This window comes from Apus apus, chromosome 2 (assembly GCF_020740795.1).
Source record: "Apus apus isolate bApuApu2 chromosome 2, bApuApu2.pri.cur, whole genome shotgun sequence".
NCBI classification, from domain to species: domain Eukaryota; kingdom Metazoa; phylum Chordata; class Aves; order Apodiformes; family Apodidae; genus Apus; species Apus apus.
The window spans coordinates 103906585-103928207 of NC_067283.1; the positions used below are offsets into that span (position 1 = coordinate 103906585).

Here is a 21623-nt window from a genome sequence, read left to right on the forward strand (position 1 = left end):
TCAGACACAACTACTGGTACCTCACTTCTCACAGTTCATATTCTGAGGCATCAGAGTAAACATTTCTCATTCTGATTATGACCAGATCAGAGACACACACAGAACCAAAGCTGCATTGGCTGCAAGTTGGCATTCACCACATCTCTCAGTTTCAGTACTAGAAGCACCAAGAAAGGTTCATTCTTTGGAATACACACATAATTACATCTGTTTCAACACAAGGCCACCTGAGACATTATTCTTTCAGTGTGACTTCTACCTCAATATGCCAAAACCAAGCCCTGGCATGACCGGCATCCAACAGCAAATGCACAACTTGTACAGCATCTCATGTTCTACACAGATGAGATCATATTTCCACTTCAAGCAAGCTGTGGTACATACTGATCAAGCAAAGGCAAAGCAAAATGAGTACAGAGCCCCTGCTTACAGGTACCAGCTTCTAATATTTTCCATTCTGCAGAACAGCCTGTTCCTTTGCTGACCAGCTTCATAGATGAAATCTATGAAAGCCATAGTACATGAATGACCACAACAGTCTAAGCCATAGGAACACACCTTCCAACAAACAACACGCACATAGGAATGAAGAATACTTCAGAGATTCTTCTTCAGAAGCATGGAGCCCCTAGCAATACTGCTAAGAATCAGATGGTTGATTTTCATGGCAACATTAAAATCCTTCTGACCCAGGCTACTGGGCCTTACTAGATGGTTTACTAAGGATTTTCCTGCCCTTTAAATTACATCCTCTGATATAATGCAGATTTTCAGCATCTACATGACAATGCCTTAAAAAGTTCCTGATTAAATTAAAATTATTTACAGTAGTTGCTAGCTTAAGTGGGTTAAAAATCCAGTTTAAAAGTTCCCTGGAACAAAATAAGCTATAACAGCCACAAACCCATAGATGCAACTCAAAATACTACTTAGGGAGAATGTACACTGCTAGCACACATCCACTTATTGTCATTAAACATTGCCAAAAGTGAAACAGTAAATGAGGGGGTTCTTTTGAATCTAGTTTTTACAGGAAGAATCAAATAAACTCTGTGTTGATGCAGTTTCTTCCACCAAATTCAGTTATGGTTAAATACAGCAAAGATCTGAGTCATTTCCACCAGAAATCCTGGAGAATAATAAAAAAGGAGTCATATCAACAGGATAGGCATAATCTGGAAAAAATGAAGAATCCAGAAGATGCTTTTATTCTTCTGTTTCTACTGGCTGTCAGCATGAATAGCTGGCTTTGTCTTTACTGCATTTTTCATTGTTTTTACAAACTATTATTATCTAAGTACGCATGGTCACAAATTCTTGCAGAAGACTCTGGTGGAGGTAGCTTCTTAGATCATTATGCTTTTTCAGTGGATATCTATTGTAAAAGAAAATAACTTTTAGATGCAAGCATAGCTTCCAAAAAGCCTTAATGGCCCAGGCAACTAGGAAGGAAATCAATTTACTGGTTGCTTTCAACAGCCTCCCTGAGAAAGCTCGTATGGAGATCAACCGAAAATTAAAGCTACTTATGAAAAAAACAGATATACCACTTGGGCATAACAAGATTAGCTGGCACAAGGAAAAATGCTTTACGCTATGCATTATGATATATTTAATCTACAAAGTAAATTTAAAAAGAAAACTTCAGATTAGAGCCAAACAGCCTGCAAAAATTAGCAACAGATTTTTTTTTTTTGCTCTAGGAATTGGAGATCACAAAATGATTGAGTAATATATTCCAGCTTTCAAAAGACCAGGGGAGCCCATGTAACAAAATATGATTTATTCACCAGTTATTAATAAGTGGCTTGGAAGCATGGGGTACTGAGAAATACAAAAAAGTCCTGATTTGTGTCTCAGTTATGAACATATTGGGTTTTCTTTGGGCTAGAAGGGGTCAGAGTAAGGCACAGAGTCGAACTGTGCTCCCAGAGATCAAATGCATCCTTCCCTGGCTCATGGAGAGCTGAAAGGACTGATATGATTCCCTGTGCAGTATTTGATGCCTCTATCTCAGTTTACACTTCTCCAACTTCCAGATTCTTTATGTAGTCAGGTGAGCTCAAACTGGCACAGGCATGAGAAAGTGTGACCAGCAGGTCAAGGGAAGTGATTGTTCCTCTCTGTTCTGCTCTGGTGAGACCCCACCTGGAATACTGTGTCCAGTTCTGGAGCCCTCAACTTAAGAAGGATATGCAGCTGTTCGAACAAGTCCAGAGGAGGGCCACAAAGATGCTCAGAGGGCTGGGGCACTCCTGCTATGAAGACAGGCTGAGAGAGTTGGGGCTGTTCAGCCTGGAGAAGAGACGGCTCAGGGGAGACCGTATAGTGGCCTTCCAGTAACTGAAGGGGGCCTACAGGAAAGCTGGAGATGGACTTTTTACAAGGGCATGTAGTGATAGGACAAGGGGTAACAGTTTCAAACTGAAATAGAGTAGATTTAGTTTTATATTAGGAAGAAATCCTTTAGAGGGAGGGTGGTGAGACACTGGACCAGGTTGTCCAGGGAAGTTGTGGATATCCTCTCCCTGGAAACATTGAAGGCCAGGTTGGATGGGGCGCTGAACAACCTGGTCTAGTGGGAGGTGTCCCTGCCCATGCAGGAGACTTGGAACAAGATGATCTGTAAGGTCCCTTCCAACCCAAAACATTCTATGATTCTATGACACAAGTTCCCACGGTCCTGACAAACAAGGTCCATGCCACACATTATGGTCATACATCTCTCCCAGCAGGTGGGTTTCGTTTTTACCTGCATGATCCTTTCTGCAAACTTTTCTTGCTCCTCTTGGTGAAGTCTCGTCTCCTGCTCAAGCTGAGCCTGAAGCTCCTGTATCGATACATTCTGTACAGGTAAAAAATGGGAATCCCTGAGCTGGTCAGCAGGACAAACGGATCGGTTTAGCAGAAAATGTGTCTCCGTGGTGTTAAAAAAAAAAAAAAAGGAAAAAAAGAAAGGAATTGCAGGATAGACATCTGCACAATTAATGGTTATCAATAGTTAAAACCACAGCACAGTGTGCAAATAAATAGCAATGACCTAAATATGTGTGGGAACTTCCTGTGTTGCTTCAGAAAACTGAAGCTGGAATGCTGATGTTACATGTTGGTTACTCTCTTCGGGCCTCTGCTCTGGGATTGCAGTTGAGTAGCTGATACAGAGCACCATCAATGATGTTTCCCAGATCAGCTCCTATTTAGAGCATTCCACACTTGGGAGCGCATTTCTCTACGATAATCAATGCTATAAAATTTTAACATCTCTGCAGATGACACACCCAATGCACATATATTGAACCTAATTATTTATTCATTTACAACACGATTAGGCAGTTAATGGGATAGCATTTATTAAACCAACTAAGCATATCAGGTCCCTTTCTTCAGATACAGGACAGTTCTCTGCACAAGACAACTTCATTCAGTGATTTCCACTCAATAGAATTACTGCACAATTGTCACGGTCAAAAGCTCTGTGAGGCTGAGATATGACCAAAATGCTTATGTATCTCCCTTTTCAGGTCCAACATTATTTTAATCTTAATACTTTCAATTTTATGTTCTCATTAAGTTGTGCATCCCATCCACTTTACTTCTGAAAGTTACTTAATTAAAAAATAAAGGCTGAAGAAGGCACAGTCACAGACCTCATTATTTATACTATGTAAATTAATCTCGTGGCACTGATATTCCTATTCCGAACTTTCTACATAAAAAGGTGATGCTCAGCCAGGTGGCATCCTCTTCACATGTGTGACCACAGAAAATACTACAGCACTGAACTATTTCCCAGACCAAAGATGCATTTAAAGAAGGCATCACTTCAGGCTTCAAAGCATAATCCCTTGGCAATCTTGCCAGGACACTTCCAGTCATTCAAAAAGTATTTGTCACTGGAACAGATGCTCCTCTCCTCCTCTATGGAAAAAAAAGGAGGTATGGCAAATGGAAGCATCCCATAAAGCACTCCCATACTCCACTAGACAACAAAAATGACCCTACATAACTTTCTGGGCCTTCTCAACTCCTTCTTTACTTGATTGACTTATTGACTTGTGCACGTCTGCTTTGTACCTGAGGAAGAGACACTTCTAGCCCTCCGGAAGGTACTGAAAGTGACCAAAAGCACATTACCTGCCTTATCAATTTCATCTTACATCTTAATCTGTCTGCAGATATTTTATACTGCACAAGGCCAAAATCTGGTCTCACAAATTACATGAAAAGAATTGCATGCAATGGGATCTGCCAGTTTTGCACAATTTGTAAATGGTGAGATGGCTATGTGCAGGTATATCAGTTTAGATTTCTTATCCAATACAGGAAAAATCACTTTTAACAGAAATTTCTGCTTTCTTTTATTTTGATCCACTCTCTTAATGAAAATGGTAAATAAGAATCAATGTACCTAGTTAATTCAGGAGTACATGAAAAAAAAAGTGCATTCCTTCTTTTATGAATTAAAAATCAGGTAAAATCATGCAGTCTGGTGAAAACAGGTAAGACATAGCAGTGCTCTTCTGTTGGCAATAATAAGTTAAAAATATCTTACGTGTTTCCAGAAATGGAAAGAGTATGATTCATGAAAAATGCATACAAGGTTAATTTAAAATATGTAGGAAGCATAACTGATCTTAATATGACTCTCCTTACAGTCATATAAATACACATTTAGATAGTTAGAAATATTAGTGATCTTGGGATTCCTGAAACTGGAAACTGAATCAGAGCAGCAAAAGTTACCAGAAAGGCTGGGTTTGAATTTTTCACTATTCTCTTCACCCTTGTGTTTCCCAGTGAAAAATGTTTTGCTAAAATTTTCTTTTTTCTACTTTAGGGTAGTATTAATTGGAATCACGTAGTTACATCCATATTGAAAACACCTTATGTCTGCAAAATTAGGGCAAGAAAATTATACACTCATGCAGTTTTTTTATAAACATGCATCCCATGCAAAGCTAAGTTTCAGGTAACTTTGGCACTGTAATTATGTGGTAACTGTTGGAATTAGAAGAAATTAAATACATCATAAAGGCAGACAGACTATTATGGCACACTAGGCAGCGGAAACTTTTTTTACAATTGCTTTGCCTCTTTAAGGACAATAGTTTTTTTTACAAGCAGCAAACCAAAGGTGTTGAAAAGCAGTTAATGCACGAACACAGAGACGCACACATTTTGCCTTCCAGCGCAACCTGGAGACTCTTCATAGTCCGTAATTTGGTATGTCATTTATATTAGAAGCATTTGGATTAGTACTGCTCACATTCAGGGAGAGAAGGCTGCTTAAGTGCCTAATAGATTGCTGCTAAAAATCTGGATTGTGAACAAAGAAGGTGTAGAAACATATCATGTGATATCTGCATATCCAGGTCAGGTACCTGGTACTGCACTGATGGATGTCTATATATTTATAGCAGATCCCTATAATATAATCAGCAGGGTGTAGTCTACGGCACAACTGTGGTTTTGTTTTGGAAAACAACAGTGTTGCAAATTTGACACAAAAGTTGATAACCTGTTGACTTCCATTCTTTGTTTCCTTTGTTCTTATTAATGAACACGCGACACAGAAAACACCCCAAATATGACAGACACCACACAATGTACTGACACCACTGAAACAGACTCACTACAAACTCTCTACAACAAGACATAGAAACACTCTATAACAAGACAAGCTAGTACTACTCCATCACAGTGCCACAGAAGCAGCTGCACTTAATCTGCAGCTCAGCACCAAATGACAATTTCCCACTAATCCCAATTTCCAGATCCACTTCCATCCCCATCCTCTCCAACAGGCAGAGCTGAATCCTTCTGGCAAGTCCATTTCTCTCACCTGTTATCACTCCAGAACAAGCTAATCCATGCTGATGTCTTTATCTCAAGAGGGTGTTAAGAGAAAAGTCATCCAAGCTTTGGGGGCTTCACCACCACTCCCTAATTGCACCAATCCCATTCTGCCCCTCTCAGAGCTTTGGAGGCTTTTCGGGTTACTTTTCAGCTTGCAAAATTCCACATTTCTGCCATGATTTGTTTTTACAATATTGTCCATGCACCTTGAGGTACATCAGGGTTTTACTTGCCTGTTTTCCACATTTTACCATAGCTAATTGCAAACTCAATTTGCCTGCAAACTCCATTGGTTTATATGCAAAAAACCATAAACATTTTTTTAAAAAGGGATGGAGCAAAATAAGGCCTGAGGAGGCGAGGCTGAAAGGTGTTCACCAGCATTTGTGTGCAATTCCAGGAAGCCAAAAAGATGATCTGCTTACCCAAGGCTACATTATAATGCTTTGATATTTGGACTTTACATTTGACCACACAGTCTAAAACCTGCTAGTTTTTCACGTGACAGCTGACCATTGCATGTATACAATCAACCAGAGCAGAGAGCAACTTCCAGTGCCTTTTGCATTACTTTTCACATGCAATACACATTTAACTGAATTCTCAGAGGCTGCTTCTGAAGATGTTCTGAAGATGCTTCTTCTCCTCACCCTTTTAAAATAAATGACATATATTCTACTTGCTAATGCACAATAATATGCAGTTGTGTGGTTGTCTGTGCTTATATGGAGAGTCTCAGAATTTGGGAAAACACAGAACATTTTTATCCAAGTCTTTAAAAATCCATCTCATTGTATGGATGGTACACAAAGTCTCACTGAGTTCAGTTAGGACTGGGATATCCAGATTTACATCATAAAGAGTCTTTTAATCCATTATATTGTCAACCTTTACAGAATCTTGCATAGCAAGAAAGAATACAATTCATCAAAGTAAATGATTCTTGCTGCCCCTAATCTTGGTGGAAAGGAATACTGTCAGCACCAGTTTGTCTTTCTTTTTCCCACAACTTTGCATTGGAGAAATAGTGGACACAGAGGTACAACCTTCTACACGGTCCTCATTAGGTTGTTTTGTTTTGTTTTGCTTTTCAGGAGAAAGAAAAGTCACAATGTATAAAACACTCACTGTTTCCTTTCAGGGAAAACAAAATCTTAAATCAGGGCAAGAGAAAAGGATGTATAAATTTTCAGCATACAGCTGGAAGCTGCTGCAAAAGCCATCCAGTTGAAAAGTTGTCACATGGGATTATGAAAATTGCACAGAAGGAGCATAGACACTCCAAAACCAGCTAAGAATAGAACATTCAAAATATAGACCAAAAGTCTCCTTGTATGTCCAAAATGGATCCATACAGAAGTTTTGACTCAAAGTGGGAAAGTGACTTACCTAACTTGCACATAACTGTATCTGGTTGGCCCACACTTAACCCAGGTATTAACTTAGAGTAACAGAGATGTTTTAAATTTCTTTTGGACATGATAAGTGATAAAGAAAGGTTTAAGAAATTATTCTTCAGTGTTAGCTCTATCCACTTTACTATTACACCTTGTGGAAGACTTGCTGTTTAAGACATGCTCTCACCTTCTCTGGCCTATCTGCTTTTATTTTAATTCTCTGGTGAAAACTTATTCCTTTTAAGTAAATTCACTTCAGTGTTTTGTGGTGGTTTTTTTTTTCCATAACCAGGCAGTGTCAGAGATTTGGTAGTACTTCTCTACACAGATACAAATGTATAAATATTTAAAAATCATGTATTAAAATAATGCAAATCTGAAATACAAAGATGAAAGCTTTTGCCTTTAGTGATATATATCTCACTCAGATAATATAATGATATATACTCAGGTATATACTTACAGATAAGGGCAGAACACTTACAGATATAGCTCCATTTTAGAGCATTAGGTATCAACTACTGCAACACACTGTATCTGGTCATTTGAGGGAGTGAAATTTTTCCTCTCCAGTATGTATTCTTGTTTCTGAATAAACAGGAAGAGACTGCAGCCTGCTTTAAGGAAGCTGCTGCCTTTGTTTTATGGATATTCCATTGGTAAAAAGGGCAAAATTCACCAGATGAAAAATTATTTACCATTTTTCCCACTGGTTTCCATTTGTTGCCATAGTAATCCTTTGATTTGTGCCAGGCATTTGCTCTACAAAGCATTGTTGTTACCTTTTTTAGTTCCTTGCTGTCTTTTAGTCAAGGCGATTCTCACTTGCTCATTCTCTCTTTTTTTTTTTTTTTTTTGATCGTGAGGAATGATTTCTCTCTTCCACCATAACCAGCTCTGCTAAAATCATGAATAATGGATCGAACTTCCACCCCAATGGGCTCTAACATCTCGCAACAGCAGCTGAATGGCTTGTTTCAGCAAGAAAACAAAGCCCTGCTCTTAAAGCAATTTCAAGATATAATTTTCCACTGAACTGTGACTCTAACCCACCTCTTTAGCATGCAAATACATTCTAATAATACTGTGGAACTAACAACTACAGTGCAAAGCCCAAACAAAGGCAGATGTTTAGTTAGGCTAGGGGGTAGTTTCAAGCACAAGTCAGTCTGCATTTGTTGTATTTAATCAAACAATTAGGCTCCCACGATGCTCCGATGCTTGTTTTTCTCAAGAGGCAAAACATCTAAATGGAAGCCACTCAGGATTGCTTGGGAAAATTTTAATTTAAAATTCAGTTTGGAATGTTTAGAAAATTTAGCTTGGAATTTAGAAAAAGTGGGTTTGCTTGCTTAAAAAAGAGAACATTTACCTTCCTGAAATGAAATGTGTTCTTCTCATGCTGAAAGTCTATACACAGTAAGAAGATCATCAAACAGTGTAATCCATTGGCCAGTGTGTATATTTTCACTTAATAAGTTAAAGCAGGTAAAGCTAACATATACAGGAATTTATAAAACAAGGCTGATCTAAGGTAAAAGAGAATTAATAAAGTGACAGAATTTAAACCAAAATATTGTGAACACTTGCTGTGGTGATTTTCTGACCAAATCTGCCATAACTACTGACCTATACAATTGCAAAAGGACCCATACTGAACAGCAAGGTTTCTCTACCTCATCATCTGTTTCACAGCTGAGGAAGACTTTACCTTTCAGTGAGAGACTTACAGTGTCCTGGGTATATCCAATATGCCTCCTGAGGTTTACTATCACCAGTAAAAATGAAAAGTTGGAAAAGAAGCTGCTGAACAAATTCATTCTTCTAATACCACCAAAACTCTGCAATGTCTGGATAGTTTAAACCAAACAAAACAAAACCAGCAAAGAATTACCTGTGTTAAGATGAAGAGCCACTCTCCCTTTGAAATCCAATACAGCATCATGCTGCTTGGCTACCAGCTTTCCTGAAGCTGTTTCTTCCTACTTCTGTTTTCTAGTGCTTGTTATTGCTCACTCACAAACCCAGCTGTCCCAGACAGCATTCTCCTTTTCCCAGACTCAGCTATGGGTTTCAGGTATACTAGGGTCTCTGCATGTGTCCTCAGAATAAAAAACATTAAACTCATCCCTCATTAGAAGCTACTCTAACCATCACAGCTTCAGGGCAGATTTGGCTTCGCAGTGGCCAGCAGAAAAATTTTTCAATGCTCCAAGTTGCCTTTGTGGACACTGATTAGAAATTCATTTCTTCAGGACCAGTTGTAGTGTCTGGACAATCTATGTTGATGATAAAGCAGCTACGGAGATGTTTACTGAGGCTGACATGGCCTCTGCATGGATGAAGATTTAAATAAAAACTGATAAATGCTTTTGACAATGGAAAAGTACTCAACAACCCAAACAATGGAGAATTCTGCTTTAAACAATATTTTTTTTCTGGAAGCTGCAGGGTGCTGTGTTCCCTGTTGAGAATCACCAAGCACACCAGCATCAAACCCTCTCCTCTGCAGACGGACAGACTACTGACAGGCAAAACGCAAAGTGGTTTCTATCTGTAGACTTTCCAGATTTAAAATATTCAACAAGGTGAAACCTAGAAGCATGATCTCACATCAGGCACTACAACATCTTCCAGAGATCTTTTGTGACTGTATTCAATTGTAGTGGGTCCCTGAGACTAAGTTCCCACTTAGTGAAACTACTGGGAGCAGGGTGATAAGTCCAAAGTCAGGACCAATTTGCTTCTCTGAAACTGCAAGGGGGACAAGAGGTCAACCACGAATTTCACAAGGGGGGGTGCTGTGTTTGGTCCAATTTACTCCCCCAACCCCTGGCTTCTGTTACTCATCTCCTGGCTAAGGCAGCAGGAGGCAGTGAGTAAGACGGGCTGCTTTGCTGACCTCCAGACTGAAACAGCCCTTGTCTCCTGGCCTGTAGAGTTTAATGTCTCCATCAGCTCTGCGGTGTGGGTCGGTGGTGGCTCGCTGGTGGTGAATCTCTCGCTGCTCTCCACGATCTTGTTTGAGCTGCCACTCCATCTGATCCCTCAGTTTGGACTGTTAGGTGCATGGGCGGTTTGTAACAGAAAAACAGAAGGACAGGAGGGAATAAAGAAAACAAAAATGGGTAAGGTAGATGACTGAAAAACTACAAGACAAAGAAAAGCGTGAACAGGAAAACCAACTTAAATACAGTGGCATAAGAAAGTGAAGAGAATAAAACTAAAATGAGGATGAGCAAAATGACGGGCTGAAACATCTGAAAAGCAAAAAAGAGAAAGAGAGGAAAAAAGAATGCAAACACTGGTTATGAGGCGCATGCAATGAGGATGCATGAGTCAAACCAACAGCAAGCATACAAGTCATGAAGGATACGGGACACAAGGCTCTTCCTTCCTTACTTGTGCTGTGCAGAAAAGCCATATCCAGTGTGGCAGTTGTGGCAGTTTAGACATGCGCCCATGGGCAAGGCTTTAGGCAAGGCAGTCCTTCGCTGGCTACAGAGCTTCTCACTCGCTGCTCGGTTAGGGGAGTGAGCTGTAAGCAGGCTTTTCAAAACACATCACTTAGAAAACTGCGTTTGGTTGGGTTCATTTGGCAAGGCTTTTGAAAACACGCCTGACACTTTTACGAGAGAGCATAATAAAGACCTCTTCACATTTCTTACCAAGGCTGCTAATTTACATTCATCAGAATTTTTTATTTTTATTTTTTAAATTAATCTCCTCTTTCATGGGGAAACACTGCTGTTACAGACAGAAAGAAGACAGATCTTTATAGCACCAGTGGATTAGCCTTTTTGCCATGAGGAACCGCCTCTGAATCAAAGGAGTTGTGCAAACAAACAAAAGAAAAAAACCTATAAAGTGTTTGTTTAACATTACACAATTTAATACATCGCGGGTCTGAAATAATAACAAAGCAGCTGTGAGGAAAATTAGCTCCAGGGTAGCAATGCCAGCAAGAAAGAGAAACAATAAACAGAAAGAAGGCAAACAAGAGGCCGACCTACCTGGAAGTCAGTGATTAACTCCTTCCCCAGGTTACCAATGGGAGAGTCTCGAGACATGGACGTCATTGTGGATAGAAAACTGGAAGACTCTGTGAGATGGGGAAGAGGGGAGAGGTCCTCTATCTGCTCCTTAAGGCCCTCTCCAATGTGATCAACCTTCTCCAGAAAGGTCTGCAGCTCCTTCCGGAAAGCTTTCATCCTGGAGTTGATGGTGTCCAGAAGCTCCGGCTCCTGCTTATCTTCTCCCCTTTCCTCACCGCTTTTGAAATCCTGCTCAGTGGATGGGCTGCTGGTTATGTGCACCTTTGCATCATAAATCAAGCTGTCCGTGTCAGTGATAAGCCGGTCCACAGTCCTTTCGAGCCGCTCGGCCTCACGTTTGATGTTAATTAAAGACTCAGTGTCTTCCTTCACTCTCATGAGCTCGGTGGAGCACAGGTCGCTGACTTCCGATGGCTTCCCACTCCCAAAACCTGACGTCTTCTCATAAACTTCTTCAGAGTCGCTCTCACCCCCGATGGGCCCCTCTCTCTTTGGCTGAGGTGGGCGACCCTCTTCACTGTCACTCTCCTTCTTCCCAGCATCACTGTCGGCATCGCTGTCTCTGGGGCTGGAAGTGCGCAGGCCCAGGTGAGATGCCAGATCGTAACGCTGGACATTGGACATCAAGACCCTGTTCTCATACTGGAGCTTCATCACTTTCCCGCTCAGCTCATTGATTTGCAGCCTGGCTGACTTCAGCTCCTCTTGCAAGGTGGCACCACACTTCGATGCCGTGTCATCCAACCAGCCTGGCTCCTGGCCTGGCTCAAACTTGAATTTGTTCAGCTCATTCGTTAGCTGCTTGTTGTGATCCTCAATTTCAGAGATCGACCGCCTTAGCAGTTCTGCTTCTTCTTCCACAAACTGCAGGTGCCGGCGCAGCTCTGTGGCTGACTCCACGGAGTCACCGTAGGGTGAGGTAGGAATGCTAGAAATCTGGTCCCTGCTGAGACACTCTTTTTCATATTGGCACCTCATATCCTCCATCTCAGCTTTAATCCCCCTGTTCTCCACCTCCAATTCCACTATTTTTCTGCCCAGTATGTTGGCTTCCTCTTCCACCAGCTTCAAACGAAGCTTCAGCTCAGCCTCCCTGGTGCTGGGTGGGCCCCCTGCTTCCCCAGTAGGTAGAGGACTGTCCACGTCTCCATAGATGGACTTGTACTTCTGGAGCTCCTGCTCCAGTTCGTCCTTCTCCCTCCCCAGTTTGGCCATCTTCTTACGCATCAGAGCTGCCTCCTCTTTGGCAAACTGGAGCTGGCACTTCAAATCAGCGCTGTCCTCCTGCCAAGAATAATCAACCCCCCAAGGATTACATTAGAAGCACCATCAGTTGCTCACCTTCCAAAATCTCCACCTCCCCACCCTCTGAACTGTATCTGTTAGGTATGCAAACAACACACAGACAGACCTGCGCAAACCACAGAGTTGACACATTTCACGGCTTGGTCCTGGTTAAATTGGCAAAGCAGCCTGACCAGAGTTAAAGAAGGGGAAAAATAAATAAATCAGTGTGCCAGAGCATGTGTTCAGTGATGCAAGAATGCCAGCACAATGCTTAGTTTTTCTCAAATACCAAGAAAATTTTGTGGACAATAAGAATGACTCAAATGAAAAGGTGACATGATTTCTTGCCACTTTCTGTTCCATTTATGCTAAATGATACATTTGCTCCCTTTTAGGTCGCAAAACAAAGACGACTTGGAATAATTTGCCCATCGTAATCCCAAATCTCAGGCTGCTTCAGCTAGAAAGCACCAAAAAAAAAAAAAAAAAAGTGTGCTAAGATGTCTAGTTGCCTTGCAAAGTGAAGACTTTAATTACTGGATCTCACAATGCTGTGAACTAGTTGTAGTGCCTAACTTGCTTTCCAAATATGAAGCACTACAGTTGTCTCTGCTGCTGTTATTATTATTATTATGGTGGATCAGAGTGTGATCACTGTTTTTGGTAGGGACAATCATTTACAAGGGAGATTGGTGAAAACATGTGAAAAAAGAAAGAAAAAACCGTTGAACCTCAGTTACATCCAAATTCATCCCACGTGAAAACCCGTGTTTTTCAGGAAGCACCAGGGTATTACACGAGGGTTTGATTTTTTTGTGTGTGCTGGGTATTTTAAAGCACCACATCTCAACTCAAATGAAAACTCCAGTGTGTATTGTGCTGAAGAGAGAGAAAAGGTTAAGTAAATTCTAAGCCGATGAACAATTTCTTTGCATGAATCACTTTCATGAATTGTCATGGAGATACAGGCACTTGGCCTTGTAAGAGACACATTTATCAGCATTAGCAGAATAATGGAAAGCAGGCTTTGAAAGATGATCTCTTGAGACAGCAGATTTCATCATTGTTGGTAGGCCATGTGGACATATGTGCAATTATCTATAGAAACTTCATTTCAGTCTCCGGAGCACTGTTATCTTTCACAAGCACAATTTTGTTATAATTCCTAACAAAGGCAACCAAATTCAGAAGAAAACACGACTGACTTTAATTGTTCACCAAGATCAGGCTTTTAAAAAAAATAAAAATATTTACAAAACGAATTATGGCTCAGCAACCTGAGGAAATTATTTAATTTCTAAAGCACACATCTTTGCAAGTTGGTAATGGTGTCTTTTATTTTACCTAGATTAATTTCGCCCCATTCTATTTAGATATACACTCATTATGTCTTAATTTCAGCTACTAATACATAAACAGCCACAAAAATAATTTAACTTTCTTATGGTGCTGCTTGGTGCTGGCTAGAACTTTAAAATACTAAAGAGTAAAAAAGTTATCCTAAATGTCAATAACATGATAGAGGTAAACAACAGCCAAAGTTTCTGTCAATATGTGGTTTTCAGTGATAACCAGAAATCAAACACAACTGCAATCAGTTGATCAGTTGCCTGACTAAAACTGTGGTCACTGTGTTTCTGGCACCAGAAATGTGAGTTTTCTATGAATACAATCGAGGTGCGTATAATTGATTAGCAGCAGAGCCTTTAGAAGATTGGCTTTCTTTTCTCTCTACCATCTTGCATATACACAAACACCCTCTTTTTCACATATTTATCTGCAAATCACTTTTCTCTTCATAACTTAAAACTGCAAATCAAGACTCTGATTTAAACAAAACTTCATGCAGCCTCCACAGGAGTCACTCTGAAGGCTCTGGCTGGATAAGGCTGTATGATGAAAGCATCATCTTTGGGTAGGGCTGCAGAATACATTATCTCTTGTGGTTTTTTTTTTACCTCTGTAATCCAGCGTTTTCCCCCCTGCTTCTCATCTGCCTTTGGCTGCAAGAGCTCAGCCATTGGTGGCACTAGCCGGGCATCTTGCTCCTCCCTGGCTGTGGGCAGCTGGAGAGATGCCAGCGGGGAAAGGCAAGGCTGCCCACAGCCCTCTCCCCTGGCTAGGAGCACCAGGGTCCAGCTCCTTCCCAGGGCTCAGAGCGGGCCCCAGCCTCACTCCCACTGTATTTACAGCTACAGAAATAACAGTCATGGAGTTGCACATGGGACAACACACTCAGCATTTTGAAGCTTTTGAAGAAAAGGGAAAAGCTTTGATGGGTTTGGAGTCTGGGCCCAGATGTTTTTGCTAGGCATCACTGCATGACTCAATGCATCTGTCGAGTTAGTGCATTGTTGTAGCAGGACAAAACTGTTATTAACTTCTTATAACACCATTACTTTATTGCTAGGTTTTGTCTATTAAAAAAAAAAAAAAAATATATCACATTTGTAAGTTTTGGGGTTTGTAAGAGCTGAAACAAATGAGATATTTTTTTTTTGTTTGTAAACAAACAAAAGCCTCATACAAAACAACCAAGCTGATGGATGTTAATCTTGCCTACTAAATATGGATCCCATCTGGAAAGGCGAGAAAGCTCTAGATCTTCCCTGTTTCTCTGCCAGGGAACATGACTACTGAAAATCCCATTTCCCGGACAGCTTTTTTCCAAAGGAAAAGAATGGTCAGGAGAGATTTATCAGCCAGATTGAAGCATGCCAGAAGGGTAGGACTCCAACCTTCATGCACCTGTCCCTTTGAAACTTTGTGTACAGAAATATCAGCAACTTCTTGATCAGCTGAAACCAAGTATAAAAAGCAAGAGGGTGAGACACCCACAAAGGCAGGTAGAGTTTTGACATACAAGAAAAACTAAGGAGAGGCCAAATCACCAAAATTAAGAATAGTTCATTATTAGTTCAATTAGAAATTAAAAGAAAGGGGGGAAAAACCAAAAAAAAAAAGAGAACACAATCTTTCCACCATTTTGGAGGAACAAAAGGCTCAATCCCCAGGGGCTCAAAGCTCAGCTATGGCACAGCCTGACTGCATTTCACATCCCGTATGTGGGTACTTTCCCAAAAGGTGTATGTAGTGTAGTCTGTATAGAAAGAGGAAAAAACAGTGCAAAATAGTTCCATCAGTCATTATGCTAGTCATGGACTTTAAAAGATCAGTAAGGATAAATGGGAAGTAATGAATACTGATAAGGATTGTTTGCATGCAATAGCTTCACAGCTCTGCATGGCACTTCAGAGGAATGTTAATGGGAAAAAAAAGCAAAAAGAAAAAACCCAGATCCCTCCTTACGGAGTCTGCAGCCTAATTTAGACAAATGTAGAACGTGGAGATAAAGAAAGGAAACTTAAATAAATTAACTTAAATACATTATGCAACGTATATGATGTGATGAGCATTAAAAGCTGATCAAAAATTCCCATATATGATATTTCTTTTCTGGCAAGAAGACACAAAGATAGATAAGAAACCAACACCATCTCCTCTACCACCATCACCGGCTTGAGGGAACTGCCAGGCAGAGGATGGGTAAGCAGCTTTGGGGTTACAAGTCTGACGACAGGGCAGTACAACCAGCACCCAAGCATCTGGCTGAGTGCCAGCACTCCTACCTTGTGCTGGAGAACCACTTTTCTTTGTGTTTTGCCTGGTGCCTGGTATTTTCCAAGAAGCTCCGTTTTGCAATTCTGCTGAATAAAAACTTTTTTTCTTCAGTACTGCTAGAGGTGGGTAAGCACTGCTATGAATTCTGCTTTCACACCACTTCAAGACAATCAGTTTCATACGTATTATTTATTCAGTGTATCCTGTGGTGGGTGTGATGTTCCAGGTAATCTTTACAATGAGCTTCCAGTAAGAAAAAAAACTGGTCTTGCCATATGCTATGCATATCTGAAAGCATAGGGATGCACAGAATCTAAGTTTGTGGTTGCTTTTCAAAAATATTGTAATGGGTTTTTTAACTTATTTTAGGCATTTTATTTATTTCAGGGTGGCTGTCCCTGAAGAGCAGTGTTTTGAACCTCCTGGGCTGTGTCTGTACTAACCCCTTTGGACCATGCCACAGGACCTGGTGGCGGTTTGACCAGGTCAAGCACTTGCTGTGGTACCCTCTGGTCTCAACCAACACATGCGTCTGAAGAGATACCAAGGTTTGGAGGCAGCTCTGGGTAGCACCCTGAAGTTGGGAGATAGCTAGGGGCCATATCAATATAGAATATAATTTCTCAGTTTTTCCCAGCCTAAGGAATTGCTGTAGAAAGCTGCACAGCCACCTTGCACAGTGCTGTTGGAATGGTTTTTATTTTCAAGCCCAAATCCTTTGCTTGCACGAGTTACAATGTGTGTGTACAGAGTAAAGGTTTTTTTTATCCCCTTGGTGGTTTTCAGGATCACTTCCCCACATCATGAGTGGAGCAGAGCTGACGCAGGGTTATTCTCATAATTTTGTGAAGTCCTTTTTAAAGCTTTCCAAGGCAAACTACAGCTGCTGTTAAAGCTTGGACTTGGGTGGAGGAAGCAGGCACAAGGAATCCACTCCCTCTGCACCACTCTCTATTTTCAGGGATGAGGAAAGGAAGGACAGTGCAGCCTACAAACCCCAGTGGACACAACTGTGCCTTCATGTAGCTTCATCTGTGATTTGTATGTGTGTGGGCATATATATACTTCACCCATGTATTTTACAGACTTGCAGAAAAACAAACCCTCTGACCTGACTGATTATTTAAATAATTCTTTGCAGAAGATGCTGCAGGCAGAAAGCCCAGTGCACCATTTTAAGGTCTGATTAAGCCAAGCTTGTATTGGCTCAGTCTGGTCTGCTATGTCCTGGGAAAGCAGGCTGCAGCCCCTGGCCACCACGAGCCCCCTGTCTGCCCACCCTACCCACTCAAGTGCAATATGCTGTAATGATTTATTATGGTCATTATTACAAATCAATGGATTTTCAGACTCCATCGACTCAGAGAAAACCCATATGGTCTTGGTTCCATGCACTGGACCTGTCTAGGGGGTAGCAGAGGAAGTGCAACCTTTCTCTAAAGAAGGCATGATGTCACTCTTGGCTCCTTTCTAAGTGATGTGAAACACTATCCCCATCTCTCTGGCTATAAACAGTAACCATACAGGTGCTGGGAAAAGCTTTAACTCCTACAGTCAGCACAAAATGCAGAGGAAACCGGGCAGACCGCTTCCCTGAGAAGGATCAGCCTACAGGATTTCACTAAAACCGGTGTCCGAAGGGAGGCTGAGTGGGCAGCTTAGGCTCCGTGGTGTATCTCAGCCTGGGGGAGCACAAGTTCACATGGTGGCCCCCCTGACACCAGAGAGAGATCAAACCCAGGGCTGCGACACAAGAGCTGGCGAGGTGCTGTTGCCGTGTGTCAGCCACATTCCCTGCCAGGAGGCTCATTAGCACAAAATCTTTGGCACCGGGTATAAATTTAGTTAGTCCCTAAGCTGCGATCCAATTACTTTGTGAGGCAAGGTGATTTTCTCTTCTTGTAGAAAACCTGCAGCCTGCATCTATGGATACAAGCACAATGAGCCTGAGAACCTGCCTGCTTTAGAGATCACACTTGCGTCCCAAATTGCTTTTACATTATCTCTGGGAGGTCTCAGTAGATTAAGGCCTAATTGCACTCCAGTTAATGTGCCTGACAGCCCTGTCAACACCCATGAAAAGAAATTTGGAGTTTTATCATGTGCTTTTGCTCAAAATTTTGAAAACCATACCTGGGTAAACACTTTTTTTTCTTTGTGCGTTTCTCTGCTGCCTCTTCTCTTCAGGGAACTCTGCAATAAAAGGAACAGTGAGTTATTGATAAGCTAACCAGAAAGACTGCAAGTTTGGAAGGGCTCACCACTATAAAACTAAATGGGGGGAAAGCAAGAGTACTCTCCTGAGCAGCTGGGGATTTAATTTTTCATGTTAATCACTAAAAAACCCAAGATAATCAGGGCCTTGCTGGTGAATTTTTCAATGCACAAAATTTCCCACCAAAAGAAATTGAATAAAATCAGTTAAAAGTTCACAGAGGAAAAAAAAAATCCTTTTCTTCTCCTCTGGACCACACAAGTTTTGGCAAAACTTTCTTTTTGCATGGGATTTATGTTTGATTAATCCAAGGCAGAAGTCCAAGAATGTTACTCACAGTGGATGTAAAACATTGTAGAAACCTCTGAGGAAAGCAACACCCCCAAAAAAAAAAGGGACATGCATGTTTAAGCTATGTGGCCTAGCATTATTTCTTAATCTATTCTAGCAAACCTACTGAGGAGCTCAAATAAAGACCAGGTAATTCTCCGGTTTATTTCTGAATTTACTTTAGAAATGAGATTTGATTGGCTTTGCAAAACTTTACATCATGTTCTAAACAGGTTTTTTTAAGACATAGAGATGATGTCACAACCACTGCTTGGTTTTCAGAAACCTCTCAACCTCCAAATGGAAAAGGAGAGTTTTCCTGAGAAGCAGGAGGTGGAGCAACATCAGGATGTTAACAGTGTCTGTATTAACTTGTGTGTCAGGACCAAGTTCAAACTGGTGTGAACTGGGTCCATTTAGAAAAGTCATAAATTTGACTTTTTTAGGCTGAAGTATCAAAGGGAAATTATAATTAGTCAAATAAAGTGGGAAGCTAGAAATTATGGAACAGTTTGAATTCAAAGCTGGCAATACTGAGTTGTCTGTGCCCAGAGCCTGAAGGGTGATACTATGATTCTCTGATACTCCCCAGCAATCACTCCGACATTGCAGCCTCTTTTATTTACTACTTATGTTTGTATTTGCTCTGTTGGGGACAATTTCCAGCTGAGGCAATGCCCACAGCTTGCCTCCCCTCTGGCCCCTGCGATGGAGCAATGTGCCCAGACCAGCGCTGCCTCCTGCATCCAATGGGCTAAATCCCAGCCTCTGTAAGCAACATGAATCCCAGCACTGCAAAGCATGAGCCTAGCAAAGAGGAAGGGAAAGGAGGGAGAAGGATCCTGTTAATTAGCTAAGTCCAGTCTCGTGCCCAGCCGTCCGCTGGCAGAAAATGCCATGTAAGCTTGAGGACAGGCACACACACTCCATGCAGATCCAACCCAAGCTTTCCATGGCTTTGTGGTTTCTGACTGCCAAGCTACGCAGCTACTGCAAATTATAATTATTGCACTCTAAGACAAATCTCTCCTTCTGCTCTTTGTTATACACAGTTAAGTAGTTAAAACCCATTCATATGCGGCACCATATGCCCAAGACGTACTACCGTTTATTTTTCGCTAATCTGCTCCCTACTTTAATCCAGTGATTTCCTATAATTAATGAAGCTGAATAAGAGAAATGCCTTTTTTAAATTTTATTTTTAGATACTGAATCAGTTTAATGAAAAAAGGCTTTAAACACTAAAAAAACAATATGAAAACCTCTTACACAAGCCTACCTGGGATAAACAGTTGCTGGTCATTGTTTTTGTTTTTGGTTTTGTTCTGTTTGTTTGTTTGTTTTGGTTTTGGTTTTGTTTTGGTTTTGTTTGGTTTGTTTGTTTGTTGTTGTATTGTTTTGTTGGGTTTTTTTGCTTGGTTTTGTTTTGTTTTTTTTAATGTGATATTATTCTGGAAACAGGTAAGTGAAAGCAATCACCAGTCAGAAGCACTATGCCCCGGCATGCAAGATGGGTCACTGTGGCTGAAGAGCCACGGAGCACAGCCCTGGTTCTCACACTTGCTGCTTTCCCGTGTGACTTCAAGTAAAGGTAGCTTGAGCAAGAGGAGGCTGCCTGGTTACTGCATTTGATTTGTAAGTCCTTAGAGTCAGGGATGAGTCTACCCATTTCTGTAGAGGCCTCAATACATGACTGTAGCAAACAGCTACCAAGCAGGCTAGGAATGCAACACCTTGTGTCAAATCCTAAAAACATCTTGCTCTTGCTTATAAGCAAAAGTCTACACTTAAGACACATTCAACTCGAGAAGCTAGGGGATATAAACACATGGGCTACACTGTGTAACAGAAAGTAATAAAGCCTTTGCTCTGTTGTACAGGGTAATATTTGAAATGCAAGGGGAAGGGAATTAAAACGTAGGTAGGAGGCATAGATGACACACTGAGAAACAGGCAGGTAACGATTTGGCTTTGGAAGCTCTAAACTTTGCTCCTCACAAAAAAAAATGGATTTCACAGATCCAGACTAACAAGTTTGTAACAAACTGCCCTAGACGGGGCCTTGCTTTAAGCATTTTCATACTGTTCTGTCTGGTTTGCTTAAGAACAACCTTCTGATCAGTGCTCAGCTGGGAGATTGCTTTGTATTTCCATAAGGTTGAGACTCAACCTTAGGCTGAGTGTGTCATCAGTGTAAAAAAACACATGGGATATTTACCTCTGGGAGTTCCAGCGGATTACAGGGAGAAACCTCCCTCCCACTTGTCAGTAGAGGACTAGAAACACAGGCATGGCAACAAGGGACTGCCTGGCCAAAACCCCCTAAGCCTCTATGAAAGCACCGAAAGATCTCCATTGCACCACTGTGGGACCAGGCTGCACATGTGTACGAAACACCTACCAAAATAGCTGATACTTCAGTAGGACTAAAGGCAGAAGGTGCTGCTGCGAGAAGTAGGAGGTAGAACAAAGCGCAAGCTTAAATTATTTAAAATGTGAAATAGTGCAATAAAGGAGCATTTCTCTATGATGGATAGAAGGTCAGCGTCAGAAGCTGATATGAATTCATGCTAGAAGGAACATTTCCATGCAATCTTTTTTATACTCAAGAGACCAACCAGAGTTGACCATCTATCAGAAAGTCTTTCAATGATGATTAAATAAGATTTTATTAGCCCTTAGGTTCACACAGTCTCTTAGGAAATGTTACTTGCTGGACATTTCCCACCTTCACTGTTTCACTGCAGCTTGTTGCCACACCTCTCAGCTACCAAGGAGAGCTAATACACAGGGGTAATAAATTGCCTGATGTTTTCAAAATTAAACTTCCTAAAAGAATACTGGATGTAGCTGCAACAGCAT

At 41.1% G+C, this 21623-nt stretch overlaps 1 protein-coding gene across 11 annotated transcripts in view; it reads right to left on the reverse strand.

Moving 5' to 3' along the window:
* The window catches only part of MTCL1 (microtubule crosslinking factor 1), a 110579-nt gene that overhangs the window by 34284 nt on the left and 54672 nt on the right, over positions 1-21623 (reverse strand). For 3 of the 11 annotated variants that reach the window (XM_051609605.1, XM_051609607.1, XM_051609613.1), the window contains exons 4-8: positions 18350-18409; positions 16225-16302; positions 11267-12592; positions 10156-10311; positions 2753-2845 (exon numbers count right to left, since the gene is read on the reverse strand). In XM_051609605.1, the coding sequence (XP_051465565.1) occupies positions 2753-2845; positions 10156-10311; positions 11267-12592; positions 16225-16302; positions 18350-18409 (1713 nt within the window). The remainder of the gene's footprint in view (positions 1-2752; positions 2846-10155; positions 10312-11266; positions 12593-16224; positions 16303-18349; positions 18410-21623) is intronic. The other 8 variants (XM_051609606.1, XM_051609608.1, XM_051609609.1 and 5 more) reach the window with 5 other exon arrangements.